The 12,946-nt window shown below is 38.7% G+C and overlaps 5 protein-coding genes across 6 annotated transcripts; 2 read left to right on the plus strand and 3 right to left on the minus strand.

Moving 5' to 3' along the window:
* The first annotated feature begins 1,230 nt into the window (after window positions 1-1,230).
* On the plus strand, window positions 1,231-2,565 carry LOC108825727 (40S ribosomal protein S21-2). Its single transcript, XM_018599074.2, has 4 exons — window positions 1,231-1,313; window positions 1,723-1,818; window positions 1,917-2,049; window positions 2,338-2,565. The coding sequence occupies exons 2-4, from the start codon at window positions 1,769-1,771 to the stop codon at window positions 2,401-2,403; spliced, it is 249 nt and encodes an 82-aa protein (XP_018454576.1). The 5' UTR covers window positions 1,231-1,313; window positions 1,723-1,768; the 3' UTR covers window positions 2,404-2,565.
* Window positions 2,566-3,119: 554 nt separating this feature from the next.
* Window positions 3,120-3,979, plus strand: LOC108824067 (probable histone H2A.5). The gene is made up of 2 exons (XM_018597406.2): window positions 3,120-3,426; window positions 3,528-3,979. The coding sequence occupies exons 1-2, from the start codon at window positions 3,208-3,210 to the stop codon at window positions 3,765-3,767; spliced, it is 459 nt and encodes a 152-aa protein (XP_018452908.1). The 5' UTR covers window positions 3,120-3,207; the 3' UTR covers window positions 3,768-3,979.
* A 420-nt stretch (window positions 3,980-4,399) lies between these two features.
* On the minus strand, window positions 4,400-8,015 carry LOC108827718 (PWWP domain-containing protein 1). The gene is made up of 2 exons (XM_018601192.2): window positions 6,722-8,015; window positions 4,400-6,527 (listed from the first exon to the last, which is right to left on the minus strand). The coding sequence occupies exons 1-2, from the start codon at window positions 7,890-7,892 to the stop codon at window positions 4,564-4,566; spliced, it is 3,135 nt and encodes a 1,044-aa protein (XP_018456694.1). The 5' UTR covers window positions 7,893-8,015; the 3' UTR covers window positions 4,400-4,563.
* A 615-nt stretch (window positions 8,016-8,630) lies between these two features.
* Window positions 8,631-11,327, minus strand: LOC130506191 (cyclin-H1-1-like). Of its 2 annotated transcripts, none has more exons than XM_057000824.1 (13): window positions 11,070-11,327; window positions 10,700-10,750; window positions 10,547-10,619; window positions 10,325-10,437; window positions 10,163-10,236; window positions 9,957-10,077; window positions 9,797-9,865; window positions 9,676-9,717; window positions 9,497-9,574; window positions 9,291-9,349; window positions 9,120-9,204; window positions 8,946-9,037; window positions 8,631-8,859 (listed from the first exon to the last, which is right to left on the minus strand). In XM_057000824.1, the coding sequence occupies exons 1-13, from the start codon at window positions 11,127-11,129 to the stop codon at window positions 8,775-8,777; spliced, it is 1,002 nt and encodes a 333-aa protein (XP_056856804.1). In that variant the 5' UTR covers window positions 11,130-11,327; the 3' UTR covers window positions 8,631-8,774. The 2 variants fall into 2 exon arrangements, with proteins under 2 accessions (XP_056856804.1, XP_056856803.1); XM_057000823.1 differs by having other exon boundaries at window positions 10,325-10,440.
* A 229-nt stretch (window positions 11,328-11,556) lies between these two features.
* Window positions 11,557-12,939, minus strand: LOC130506192 (uncharacterized). The gene is made up of 7 exons (XM_057000825.1): window positions 12,832-12,939; window positions 12,649-12,731; window positions 12,443-12,557; window positions 12,267-12,358; window positions 12,129-12,194; window positions 11,944-12,037; window positions 11,557-11,834 (listed from the first exon to the last, which is right to left on the minus strand). Exons 3-7 carry the CDS (start codon window positions 12,509-12,511, stop codon window positions 11,730-11,732), a joined length of 426 nt encoding a protein of 141 aa, XP_056856805.1. The 5' UTR covers window positions 12,512-12,557; window positions 12,649-12,731; window positions 12,832-12,939; the 3' UTR covers window positions 11,557-11,729.
* Window positions 12,940-12,946: the final 7 nt, after the last annotated feature.

The following is a 12,946-nucleotide window of genomic DNA, read 5'->3' on the forward strand; positions in this document are numbered from 1 at the left end:
CAACTAGATCATGACCCGCTCGACCGAGCGGGAATCATTTTTTTTTATCTTTGTTTTTACTAAATGTTATACATGATCGCCAATGTGTATTAATAAAAATTTTGATAAATAACAATGTGTACTAATGTGTTTTAACTAAGCAATGTGTTTAATTACTAAATTTGATTTTTAAATTTTATAATAACGTAAAGTAGATTTTTCTGTATTATTTAAAATATATAGTGCTATATATTTGTATTTTCAACATTTATCATACAAAACTTACATTGGGGTATTATTTATATGAAAATATGTGTAACATAATATTTTTATATATTATATAAACATATGCACACCCGTACAGGTTTTATTTTTAAAATGTATTCTATATTATTTAGTTTTATGTAGTATCGAGTTTGTATAATTCAATTTTGTGTTTAAATAACAATATCAAAACTGTCTTTCGTATGTAAAAATAACATTTTGCAAGTACGAGTTGTGTCTTTTTATTGTAACACAAAATTTTATATAAAACTTATGTTTTTTGTACATTACGAAATTTAATTTTTTAAAATAATTGTTACGTAATTTCAAAGCGAATTTTATCTCTGAGGTCTAATATATTCTGTGTGTAATGGTTCAAAACATTTTCGATATATATTATATTTCATTTGGTTTGTTTTTAGTATTATTGTATAAGTATAATACTATACAATATTACTATATTCTATACAATATATGAAAGCTATGTGTTATTTGTTTTAGAAAGTAGATTAGGCCCAACGTAGTTATAAGAATAGTCATATCTTTATGTATGTGTCTATGACTTATCTACCTAATGTTATTCATACTAATAAAATTAATATGACCAATGAAAATATACTGATCAATTTAAAATGAATTGTATAGGGTAATTATAGAACGATTAATATTTTTTAGTATTTTTAGTATATATCTTATTTAAATCGACATGTAATAAATGTAAAAATCATATATGGAATATGGAAAAAAATAAGAATTGTATTTAAGGAAATACATCAATGCAAAGTTAGACCATGATACGTAATATATATAAAGAATAAGTCATTTAATTTAAATATATGAAGTCCACCTTTAAAAATCCACCTAGAAGAAGTTGTAATGTATAGATGCTGCATGCATTTATACAAACTTCTTTTAAAAAATGTATGGGCCGTAAAGGGCCGAAGAAGGTATGTTGATTTATGTCAGGCCCGTTTAAAACATAGGGTTTTAACGTAAAATTATAAACGGGGCTTGCGTCTCCGTCTCGTCGTTTCTCTTGCCGTTGCCGCACTTGCTTTGCTTCTCCTCAGGTGAAAGCTTAAACGCACTCTTCTTCGTATTAGCTGAATCTATAGTCTTGCTTGAATCCTAGAGCTCTCTAGCTTACTATAGACAGTAGATAACCATAAGATCTGTCTTTTACATAGGTTTTGCTCTCTCACTGATTTTGGTCGCCGCATGCTTTCTTCTTCCTCCTCATTACTAATTTGCATATCTAGCTGTTAACTTCGCTGTAGCCTCGGAGCACAGTCGTTTAATCTGTTGGGATGTGAATTGTTTCTCGTATATTTTCATGATAATTATTGTTTGAATCTTTGAGACTGGTAGATAAATATGCTAGTAATTGATTTCACTTGCGATCATTATAATCTGAGATTTGTATACTTGATGAATTTAATAGTCATTGTTAGTTTTATTCTGATGTATTTTTTTTTTTAGTGTTTTGGATTTTGGATTGATCTACAATTCAAGCTATTAAATCAAGATGCAGAACGAAGAGGGTCAGATCACAGAACTATACGTTCCTAGGAAATGGTAAATACATATATTCTGATTCTCTTACTTGATCACAACTCTCATAGACAGACGGGGCATCTTTACTAAACAATTTGGGTTCTTGTTGTTACTTGCAGCTCTGCTACTAACCGGATGATCACATCAAAGGATCATGCATCTGTCCAGCTCAACATTGGGCATTTAGATGCTGATGGCGTCTACACCGGACAGTTCACTACCTTTGCTCTCTGTGGTTTTGTTCGTGCCCAGGTCTGTGATACACTCTTAGTCTAATAGACTCTAAATGCTTGTGTCCCCGCTTCCCGATCACTTTGTCCTAATTTCAATCAAAGTAACCGGCTTCCTAATCCAAAGCAGTTGATTTGTCTGTTAAAGCTTTTTTTCTTCTTGTTGAAAAACCCTTGCTATATTAGAGTTTTTTTATTAGAATTTGTAAAACTTGTTGACTTCTCCCGAGCAAAACACTGCACCTTTGGATAGTCATTCGTCATCAAAATATGACATTAACTAAACGATGAACTTACTATAATATTGCAGGGAGACGCAGACAGTGGCGTGGACAGGCTGTGGCAGAAGAAGAAGGTCGAAGCCAAACAAATTTAAGATGCTCTTATTTAAGCTTTTTTTTTCTTTTGTTATTTAATTAAACAAAGATTATTGACAATTCTGAAGTAATTGATTCTTGCTCTCTATGCTTGGTTTTATTTTCTCTTGCTTGTTCTGAATATTCATCTAGTGAGAGATTGCAGTATAAGACCTTTCTTACCTCTTAGTCTCAAGTTCTAGATTTAACCATTGAGGCATGATCATCATTCATCACCTATTATCAATGTAAACAATTGACCGCTAAGCTCCTACACAAGAAGCTTTGGTTATAGCCGTTGATGTTGCTTCAGGTTTGGTGATGGAGCTTTAGAAGATTGATCAACTTTTGATACTTAACGCGAGGGAGAGAGAGAGAGAGAGTAGAAGAAGGTGAAGATTTATTTATTTATTTATTTTTGGTCGAAAAAAGAAAGAAAGTGAAGATTGTTTAACGTAGGGGAGATGTTGACAAAAAGAAAAAAAGTTTGACGTAGGGGAGATAATCAAACGGCAGAGATTACACGAGTGTTTTGTGTGTCATCATCCTCTTTTCCTTTGCGGCTCCCACGTGTAGTAAGTACATACGTCGACTCATTGAGAACAAAATCATCGTTTTCTTGTCGAATAGACCGTTGGATCAAAAGCAACGAAAATACAATCTGAGCGGGTAACTTCATCAACACTCGGATTGCCAGCGTGGCAGTAGATGGTATATAAAGACATATTGTTGAACCCAACTCTTACCCAATTTGTAAACACACTAAAACCGGAAAAAGGAATCATCAGTTAGTGCTAATTTTTGAGATCCGTTTTTGCTCAACAATGGAGTCACCAGCAGCAGCAGCAGCGAAGCCGGCGAGAGGCGCCGGAGGAAGGAAAGGAGGAGACAGGAAGAAGAGTGTCACCAAATCCGTCAAAGCCGGTCTCCAGTTCCCCGTCGGTCGTATCTCTCGTTACCTGAAGAAAGGCCGTTACGCCGTCAGGTACGGCGCCGGCGCTCCCGTCTACCTCGCCGCCGTTCTCGAGTACCTCGCCGCCGAGGTATAATCTAGTCAAATGCGATTTAGAGAAACGGATTCGTTGGAAAATGAAATTAGGGATCTGATTGATTTTGACCTAATCTATCTATCTATCTATATTAGGTTTTGGAGCTGGCGGGGAACGCGGCGAGGGACAACAAGAAGAACAGGATAAACCCTAGGCATCTCTGCTTGGCGATAAGGAACGACGAGGAGCTGGGGAAGCTGCTTTCCGGAGTCACCATCTCGAGCGGAGGAGTGCTGCCGAACATCAACCCGGTTCTTCTTCCCAAGAGAGCTGCTGGCGCTTCTGAGAAAGCTGAGAAGCCTGAGAAAGCTGCCAAATCTCCCAAGAAGGCTTGAGAAAATTGCTATTTACTGTTTTTAGGAATCTGTTGTTGCTATCGGTCTCTAGATGAAGAAACATCTTGTTTTTTTTTTTTTTTAATATTTTGGGTATTAGGGATTATGTACGTTGTTATCGTTCATCTCCGTTTGGTTTGTTTATAAATCCGATGGAAATATTATTATGTTATTAAAGGCCATTTTGTAATGAATGAAGTAATTTCTCGGTATCTTATCAGTTTCAGTCTGATCTAGTATATAATTTTCAAGATTTTTTCATACATCTTTATCCACTCACTGAAATTGAATTTTTTAAAGATCCTTCTGTTGAAATCGAATTAGATGAAGTTAGTGGCATTAATCATAGTAGTTAGAGTAAATATTACTGTTTTGTTAGTTATGGTATTCTTTTTACTTGGGCGGTTGCATTCGAAACATATGTTTGCTCTTTAAGGGTTTTATTTGGGCCTAAATGAAGAGGCCCTTTAAAATTGAGCTTCAGTCTCTGAAATTTTACTTTACTCCAAACTAAGGTTTTTACCATACAACGCTGACCAAAGAGTTTTCCGTTCATTGGTAATTGTTGTTGTTAAGGACAACGTTAGTAGCTGTTTTTGTTTGTTTGAGCTGAGTGATGAATATGGTAATGGTAGTGTTTGTAAAGATCCATTGTAATACATGACTAAAACAAATAATAAAGTCGACTCAACATCTTAACACACAATATATCAACCAGAACCAACACAGGAGGAATACCAAAAAGCGAACAGTTCTTTTCATCTCTCAACGGGCTTTGTTCTTTTTTTTTTTTTTTTCACAATGGGTGGTAAGGAACATAGCCCAACAAGCCTGTCACGTTAGCCACTACGTCGTTGCATTTCGACAAAAGGTTGAGCATTTGGTGAGAGATGTCTCCGGCACCAACCGCTGAGCTCGGACCAGGAAAGCTTCTAGAAGGTAGTGGTGGTGGTGGCATAGGTGGTTCAACATGGTCTACTGTTTTAATGGGCTTTGAGTATTGTGGAGGGAGAGGAAGAATTGGTGGCAATGTCGAAGGAGGAGGAAGCTGTTGATGATGATGATGAACAACGTTTTGAAACTTCTTACTAACAAATTCCATTCCAAAAGATGATGAAGATGAAGGTCCATCGTTTCTATTCGATGGCTCGTTGGTAGTTGCTTTACTCGAGTTTTCTTCGCCTTCCAGCATGAACTTGACTCTTGGGCGGTTACTGCTAGTGTCATCTCCAAGTTTCTTCAGGCAGGATTTGAGGTTGCTCTTTGGCGGTGGTGGCAGTTTTGGCTGGTAACGTGGCGATGCTGGGTCTGGCACTTGGCTCTGTGGCTCATCATCTTCCTTTGCGTTTTCTGGTTCTTGAGTCTCGGCTTTAGGAGCGTCAACGTCACGGAGGAAGTACCTTACGTTCACGTTACTAAAGAGAGAGTTGTTTCCCGTTGCATATCTAAAAGCAGTCTGTGCGTCGGCTTTATACAGGAAGACAACACGGCAGGTCGATGATTTCCAGAACACCCTGATGGCTGATTGATCCAACAGCCCGAACCGACCAAACCTAGCCTTTAGCAGTGCAGGTGAAGGAAGAGATGTGCCTGGTGGAAACTTCATGACAAGCATTGTGGGTTCCACCACCTTTGCTGATGGAGCCGTTTTCTTCCCGGTTTGAGGTTTTAACGGTCTTGCTTGAACCGCACCGCTCTGCTCTCTTATTGGTTTTATAGTCTCCTTTGCTTCTCGTTTAATCAGTTTCTCAGAAGCCATTGGTTTCAACTGATTAGTTTTCTTCAGCTTCTTAACTAATGGGATTTCGTCTTGGCGATCAGATGAGAGGCGTTTTTTGCCAGCTTTTGATGGGTCTTCGGTTCTGTTCACTGTCTTGCCAGGTTTTGTGTCTTTGGCGTTTAAGGCAGTAGCAGTAGCATCAGATGAAGATACAGACAAGCTTTTCTGGTAATTAAGTGAACGGAAACGGATAAAAAACTTCCTAGCAGCTCCGAAAGAAGCAACTGATGAACCAGAGAAAGGTTCAATACAGAGATCTTGCAGATGACCCAATAGCTTCGGCACATCAGCTTCCATATAGGTATGTAAGTGCGCTGAACCAAGCTGGGACAGTTTCTTGGCTACAGGCTCCCCAGAAGATAATGGAAGCTTTCTCTTTCTCGGAAGATTAGAGTTAGGCTCTTTCATCTTTTTCTTTTTCTTTACTGGCTCTGAAGGAGGAGGATTCTCAGTGCCCATTTCGCTTGAAGATCGTTTAGCAGCTTTGAGTTTCTTGATTATAGATCCCGTGGAACCTCGAGGAGACTCAATCAGGGGCTGGAGAGAGCTTCCAGCTTCTGGTCCAGACTCTTGCTTAAGAGGCGCCATAGCTTCAGATTTCACATGCTCTGGATTTACTACAGTTCTTTCTTCCGTTTTCTCTGCTGATTCTTCGGCTACATCTTTTTCTTCATCAAGAGAGAGCTTTGGAACAGTCCCAGGAATAGCTGTACTTGAAGAGTTGGAATCCATGCTCACAATCCCAGGCTGCTCATCTTTTATTGGACTTTGAAGCGTTGACACTCTTCTCGGTAGCACAGGAACGCCCGTGCTTGAACTTGCTTCGACTTGGCCCAATGAAACATTCTTATCACCAGCTTCATCTCTGCGTTTGAGAAGATACTTGTCTTGTTTCTTCGAATCCTTAATCTTTGTGGGGGTCTTAGAGCTCTTCGGTACACCTAGAGTTTCTGCTATCACCAGCGGGCCACTCAAAGGAGCTGGAAACATGAGAAGTTGGAAGAGCACATCAACACCAAGACAATAAACAACAAAGCAAACAAGCTGACACATGCTAATGTAAAGTATACAACTACAAAAATATAAATCATAACTCACAAAACCACCAAGTTATATAATATCTCACATCTCTGTAACAAATACGAAACTAATGATTTCTTGAAAGTGATAATACCTCTGGAGGGTGTTCTATTATGTGGTTCATTCGAAGTCACCGAAGCACGCACAGACTTGGACCCAAAAGCCTGTGAATACGTTTCATCGAACTCCTCAAACACTGCCTTGCGGAAAGCAGAAACCGCCGCTTTCTTCTTCAAAAAACCCAAACTCTCATCATCATCATCATCATCACACTCCCGAGGCGCTAAAGCCAACCCTTTCACAAACGATAAAGCCTCAGCAGGCGAAAACTCATCCCTCGCTTTCTTAATCTGCTCCCAAGAGTAAACCCCTTGAACCTCGTAATCCGGGACATCAACAGAGAAGTAATCCTGAACACTAGTCGCCCTAAAGTTATACGGGTTCCTGCATTTACAAGTCAGCCCAAGCGCCGACCTCCTACTCGCCTCGTCCACAGCTTCCTCCACAGCTCTCACAAAGTGCTTGGCGGCCGTCTGGTGCGCCTTCTCGGGTAAATGAGGCTCGAAGGGGATGAGCTCGGCGGGATCGAACCATCCGTAACTGCTGTCGCCGAAGAAGGCGACGAGGACGTGGTCCACTCTCCTCATGCGGCGAACGGAGGGAGACGCGAAGGCTTCGTTGAAGATGTGGCCAGGCCACCAAGGGTGAGACTTTACTTTCCCCCACACCAAGTCTCCCACTTGGAACCCGTAGCTCAAGGCTCTGGACACTCCGGAGCCCATCTTCTCGCTCGCCACGTAATCGTCGAACTCGGATAAGAGAGATTTGTAATCCGTAACCGCCGGTTTCTCTAAAGCTCCTCGCTTTTCTTCTTCCTCGAACGCCACGTCATCAGCTTCGGATCCAACCTCATCATCATTATCATCTTCTTGTTTATGAAGCTCGGGACTGTCATCAGACTTGTCAATCTCATCCTCGCTCTTAATAATCTCAGAAACCCTAGGCTCCGTTTCGCTTACGTCGTCTTCCTCGTTAGTCGCAGTGAGATCAGGCTTCTTCTCCGATCTCTCGCTCTCGGAAACCCTAGCACCGCCGTCGCCGTCGTCGTCAGCAACCGATGAATCGAGCTCCGTAGGTGAAGAAGAAGAAGCTGCTGCAGCATCCAGGCTCGAATCAACATCAGCAGCATCACCTGAGAGCGTCGGAATCACCTCGGGATCTTCGATTGGATTAGTTTGTTGGGGAATCTCAGGATCTTCGTCCATTGCGAACACCACACGAGACGAATTTGAGCTTTCGCAAAATGACGAACCCTAGAAACTTCAATCCTATCGGTTGTAGATAGAGGAGAAAATGAGAGAGACGGATTTGAACCCAAGAAAATGAGGAAAAAAAAAATGTAAATCGAGAGAAACATTTATACAGCAAGGGCCAAAAGACAATTTTATAAGTTATAAAATGATTATTATGTCTTAATATTGTTTTTTGGTCTAAAATTGATACCAATCTGTAATATATTGAACAACCCTAAATTGTTTTAGATTGTTGTCATCATAATAATTTTTTTTTCTTTTAAATTAAAGTTTTATTCCGTAACAAGATTTGTTTTAGACTTTGATTGATTTATCTCTGTTATGAGACATCTAATTTTAAGAAGAAAGCAATACACGGCATATATAGATTATGCTTTTTAGCTGTAATCAATAATTATTTTTTTTGTAAAACAATATACATAAGCAAGCTGTTATTAGTCCAAGTATCAAATGTTTGGTAGTTACCAAGTTTTAAGAAGTAAAAAAGCACATTGGTTGATGAAGTCCGCAGCAAATCATCAAATGTAAATGGTTATCGTCATATACGGTAATTAATACAAAAACCTATGCTGAAGTCTGCAAATCACAGCACATTTAAACCTATATATCTATGTTCTAACAGTAACATAACGTGACACACAATTCAGCTTTGGCTAACTTACAACCACAACAATACATTCTAAAAGAGTGTTATGGTCTTTTAACTTCCATTTCGCTGAAATAAATATAAACTTCAAATTCACAATCCAAAGTCCACTAAATGTTACTGTTGCAGGACAGAAAAACAGGGGAACAAACTCTCAGAGAGGATTGCTATTGGCAAAACGAGAAAAATCAACCAGCCGGTGGCCCGTTTGGTGGTGCATCACTGGAGCTCCTATGTGACTTGTGCTTCGATCTCTTCTCCCGTTTCTTACTCCTGAGGAAAATGAGAACATATATATAGAGAATAAGCCAAAAAAAAAAGTCGTTAGAAGAATCTAGAAGAAGAAAGGTTAAGTGTACTCGTCATGTGAAGAACTATGTCCTAGACAAGATTTTAGCTTCCTGTTGATATGCTTCATGTCCTTTTCACTCGGGTACTTGTAGTTCTTCACCTGCAGAAAACAGAAAGCATATGCATTTAAGAAACGAAACTTTCATGGTTATGTATATGTGTTTTGAAAAGTTAGTGCATACCAAAGATTCGATGTCATCAAGTAAGTTTGAAAGGTGTGAAGTCGTGTGCTCAGAGTTCGGTTGAGAAACAATGCTCTCTAGGTACCTGCACTACATGCAGTTTAGTTATAAACTCCAACCAGTAAAAGCTTTTATATAACGAAAACAGAAGCCAAGAGATTAAAAATTAACCTATCAAAATCAACCACTCCAAGAACCCCATTTGCAATACGCAACGCAGCCAACGCCAACTGAGAAGAAAACAAATACACCAAATTTTTTTATTACTTCTTCTGTTAGATATAAAGCAAAATAGAGAAAGAAGGAAAAACATGGTGATATTATCTTCAACCTGAAAAAAAAACAAAAGGACAGGGAGAGAAAAAAGAAACTATCACCTGACCAGGAGGAAAGAGGAGTGGAGCATCTGTGAGCATAATTTTATCTGCTTCTGCTGTTGCCGCTTTGAGCAAACTCTGCAATGGAATGTTACGGCCAGTATGAGAAAGTGACACTGTACTAGTAAGGCCACTAAGTAATTATGAAGAGAGAGAGAGAGAGAGAGAGAGAGATCTACCTCCAGCTTTTGGATCTCATCGTCTCTAGCTTGAAGAAACTCCTAGAGGATGAAAAAGATAAATGTCACTTTTGGAGACAAGGTGAAGTTAACAATCATAATATGAACAGCCAAGAGTTACCTCCATGTTACTGACAAAGCCTTCCATTGCACGATACGGTGCAAAAACAATCAGATCAAATTCCAAACTCTGCAAAATAAAGCTAAAATATTAATCATGGACAGAAGAGCATAGGGAGAAATAAAGATAGGGAAGTGACTAAAGATTATAAAAATCATGCCTGAAGAACAGCCATCTCATACTTGAGGATTATGTGGTGATCTTGTTTGATCCCTTTCCCTATTTCCTCAGCAGATACATGATTCTCCTCTATTTTACATGCTGCATACACGCAGGTTAGCCTGTTCAATCAAAGGTATCATCAAATTAGCTGCGTGATAAAAGCATATTATCGGTAAAGCCTAAGGATTCGAAAGAGCCACTTACATTATCTCTTTTGGATGATGTTGCATAACAGACCATTGCAGATAAAACCTTTTAAAGTATTGGAGCGCTGTTGCCTGCAAAAAATATTAGAAGCAAAATATTAAACCTTTTATGTTTGACTTCATCATAATGAACTTTCATCTGGAATAAAGAGCAATGCACCTGAATCTTGTGAGGGAACTCAAAGGCACTGCACACTTCTTGGACTTTGGCCTCATAAAATGCTCTCATGAAACGTTCTTCATCAACACTCAAAGGTTTAAGCTTCTTATCAGCTGCTGAGAGTAAAAGCAGCATAAAAAAAAAATAACATTCATTTAAGACTTTTGACTAACAAAAACCATAATGATGAAAGATATTGGACGCAGTAGATTAATATATTACCCTGATCTCGTGCATTCTCTGTAGGATAAGTTAGTGATCCACTGGCATCTACTTCAACTTGGGTTGTTCCACACTTAAGAATTATAAGAAAGTTAGAATCTAGCATGAAAATTCGTACTAATGGTTTCGTAACAACATTTTAATCAAACAAACCTTCTCCAGCAATTGCACTGCCCTCTGGTTAGCAGCTTTATATCTCTCTGCCTAACAATGACAACAACATTAGAGCTTTTAGTTGCAATATCAATGTCTAAACAAGAAGCAGCTAAAAAAGTTCCAAAGTTAGCACTAAGAGACTCTAATGCACAAAAAGGCCCATCATAATGTAGTTCCTTTCCTTTCTATATAGAAAAAACATGTCCAAGAAGAAGCAAACATAACAGATGAGCAATTTAACAAACATAAACAACAGTGAAAAAATGAGCACATATGAAGGCAGTCTCTGTGACGCAAATAAAAAAACAGTAAAGATGAAAACTTTATAAGGCTTATGGCAAAAAGATGAAAAGGGAAGGAAGGATACCAATTTCTGTGGAGTGAAAACCCACTTGGCACGTTGAGTTGATGTCTGAAAATCCGCCATTACAAAGATTCAAAATTGAAAAATCAGACTTGTGTGAAGTTATAAAAGTGTCTCCCTTTCTTTAAAAACAAAACAGAGTAACAGTATCTCTCTTTATCAAACAGTGTGTGTTTTTCGTCAGTTTTTGACGGCTGCGACTGAGATCGCCGATCAAATTCACGCACGATGTCGACGGCGTTTTTTCCGTCTCAATTTCAGTTTTTTTTTACGGCTTCAATATTTTTTTAAAACAATTTATTTAAAGGGTTTAGTTAATGTTGGGCCTGTTGGGCTTACAGAGTTTGATTATGCTATGTATCCTCAATCAAACATGCAGCCTGTTTATGTTGCTCAAGTTCCCATCTATGTTGTCTTCATTGCTATGTAACAGAAGAGAAGACATTGTATCAACTCTCATTCATTATTTCCGCACTTTGTAGGTATGATCTAGGCCAGAGAGGTTAACAGAAGTAACAGACCTCTCTTACGAGTATGTATTCTATTTCGTTATGATGTAAATAGCATACAAAAGATATACAAACATTCCCTTTTAGTTACATTCATAATACCAGACTAGTGGGAACGGTACTACTCTTGAGAGAGAGAAGAAATCATCTATCTTCACATGGCTTTCATGAACCTGTTAATGGATGAGAAAATTCCAGCAGCTTGACTCAATAAAGATGGCTCTTCATCTGGTTTCTCTTCCACGTTCCCATATATAATCTGCACCATAAGAAACGCAGCTTAAATCAGCTATGCCTTTCACTGCAAGTAAGAGTGTGACGACACCTCAAATAAACAACATAGGAATCAAATCTAGTATTCAACTAACCTCGAGATCCTCAGCATCGGGTCGACCAATGAGTTCTTTGGCGAGTAGATACCTGCCCGGTCTGTCTTTATTGTCATAGAACACTTTCCATTTACTAGAAATGAAACCAGGACACACAGATGATTATTAATAGCATCTACATAGACTTAATCAGATAAGAAAAAACAAATCTTAAGTCTTCTTACCCAGGATAACACCTGAAAACAGCACCAGCAGCCAGAGGTCTCATCGAGTAAACCGTAGTAAAAGAACTACAAGAGTAAACCATGTTAAGTCAAATAACCTTCTCAAGTTTCATTAAGGATCTTGCCTTTGTTTTTTACCTTAGGAAGTAACGCCTTAGCTTTCTCACGTTAAACCCAACCCCAACTTCCTCGCTTATAAGACGAGGGTTCCACATAACCAGAGGCCTTGGCTTGAAACAGAACATAGAAAAATTGTCTTGTTGATGTTAGAACAAAAAGGTTCTTGTGTAAAAGTTAAAACTATGTTTAGTTACCGGGTCATCAGCGAGCCCTTTTGCAATTTTCTCAACGTATTCAAGCATTTGGTAATCAGGAACAACCATGACAATAATCTCATCTTCTTTCTCCACTGGTTTACGGTCACTTAAGCTGCATCACAACTTGAGAACATTACTGCATGTTCCCTCTCACTTGAACTAAAAAAACTATCTATCAAGCTCTCAAGATGAAGCATAATTACCTAGCGAATCCAAAAGCTGCATCCTTCCACTTATATTTTAGCAACGCAGCAGCTCCGGCATCTGGAAACACAGCTTTAACTCTCTGACCAAAAAACATTTCAAAAAATCAGTATGAGCTGAGCTATCAAACATCCATCAGTGACTGCATGTAAAAGAAGTTTCATAAAAACTGTTAAACTCACCTCACAACCAGTTTCTTTAATGAGTGTCTCCAAGAAAACGCGAGAAAGCTCCCAAAGCTCAGCTTGCGCACCTTCATCGTCTAAGAACTGCAGTTGAGGAATCAAGAGCTCCACC

The sequence above is a fragment of the Raphanus sativus genome, unplaced genomic scaffold (assembly GCF_000801105.2).
Source record: "Raphanus sativus cultivar WK10039 unplaced genomic scaffold, ASM80110v3 Scaffold2972, whole genome shotgun sequence".
NCBI lineage: Eukaryota > Viridiplantae > Streptophyta > Magnoliopsida > Brassicales > Brassicaceae > Raphanus > Raphanus sativus.

Bases quoted from the DNA above. Each gene is read 5' to 3' on its own strand.
- LOC108825727 (XM_018599074.2), top strand. From the start codon at position 1,769: ATGCAGAACGAAGAGGGTCAGATCACAGAACTATACGTTCCTAGGAAA. The intron at 1,819-1,916 runs GTAAATACATAT...TGTTACTTGCAG, and splicing joins CTATACGTTCCTAGGAAATG to CTCTGCTACTAACCGGATGA. The intron at 2,050-2,337 runs GTCTGTGATACA...ATAATATTGCAG, and splicing joins GTGGTTTTGTTCGTGCCCAG to GGAGACGCAGACAGTGGCGT.
- LOC108824067 (XM_018597406.2), top strand. From the start codon at position 3,208: ATGGAGTCACCAGCAGCAGCAGCAGCGAAGCCGGCGAGAGGCGCCGGA. The intron at 3,427-3,527 runs GTATAATCTAGT...TATCTATATTAG, and splicing joins TCGAGTACCTCGCCGCCGAG to GTTTTGGAGCTGGCGGGGAA.
- LOC108827718 (XM_018601192.2), bottom strand. From the start codon at position 7,892: ATGGACGAAGATCCTGAGATTCCCCAACAAACTAATCCAATCGAAGAT. The intron at 6,528-6,721 runs GTATTATCACTT...TCATGTTTCCAG, and splicing joins TAATAGAACACCCTCCAGAG to CTCCTTTGAGTGGCCCGCTG.
- LOC130506191 (XM_057000823.1), bottom strand. From the start codon at position 11,129: ATGGCGGATTTTCAGACATCAACTCAACGTGCCAAGTGGGTTTTCACT. The intron at 9,718-9,796 runs GTAACTCTTGGC...TTCATCCTCTAG, and splicing joins GCTTTGTCAGTAACATGGAG to GAGTTTCTTCAAGCTAGAGA. The intron at 8,860-8,945 runs GTACACTTAACC...CATTTTCCTCAG, and splicing joins CATAGTTCTTCACATGACGA to GAGTAAGAAACGGGAGAAGA.
- LOC130506192 (XM_057000825.1), bottom strand. From the start codon at position 12,511: ATGGTTGTTCCTGATTACCAAATGCTTGAATACGTTGAGAAAATTGCA. The intron at 12,195-12,266 runs GTAAAAAACAAA...TTACTCTTGTAG, and splicing joins CTAAGGCGTTACTTCCTAAG to TTCTTTTACTACGGTTTACT. The intron at 11,835-11,943 runs GTTAGTTGAATA...CTTATGGTGCAG, and splicing joins CCGATGCTGAGGATCTCGAG to ATTATATATGGGAACGTGGA.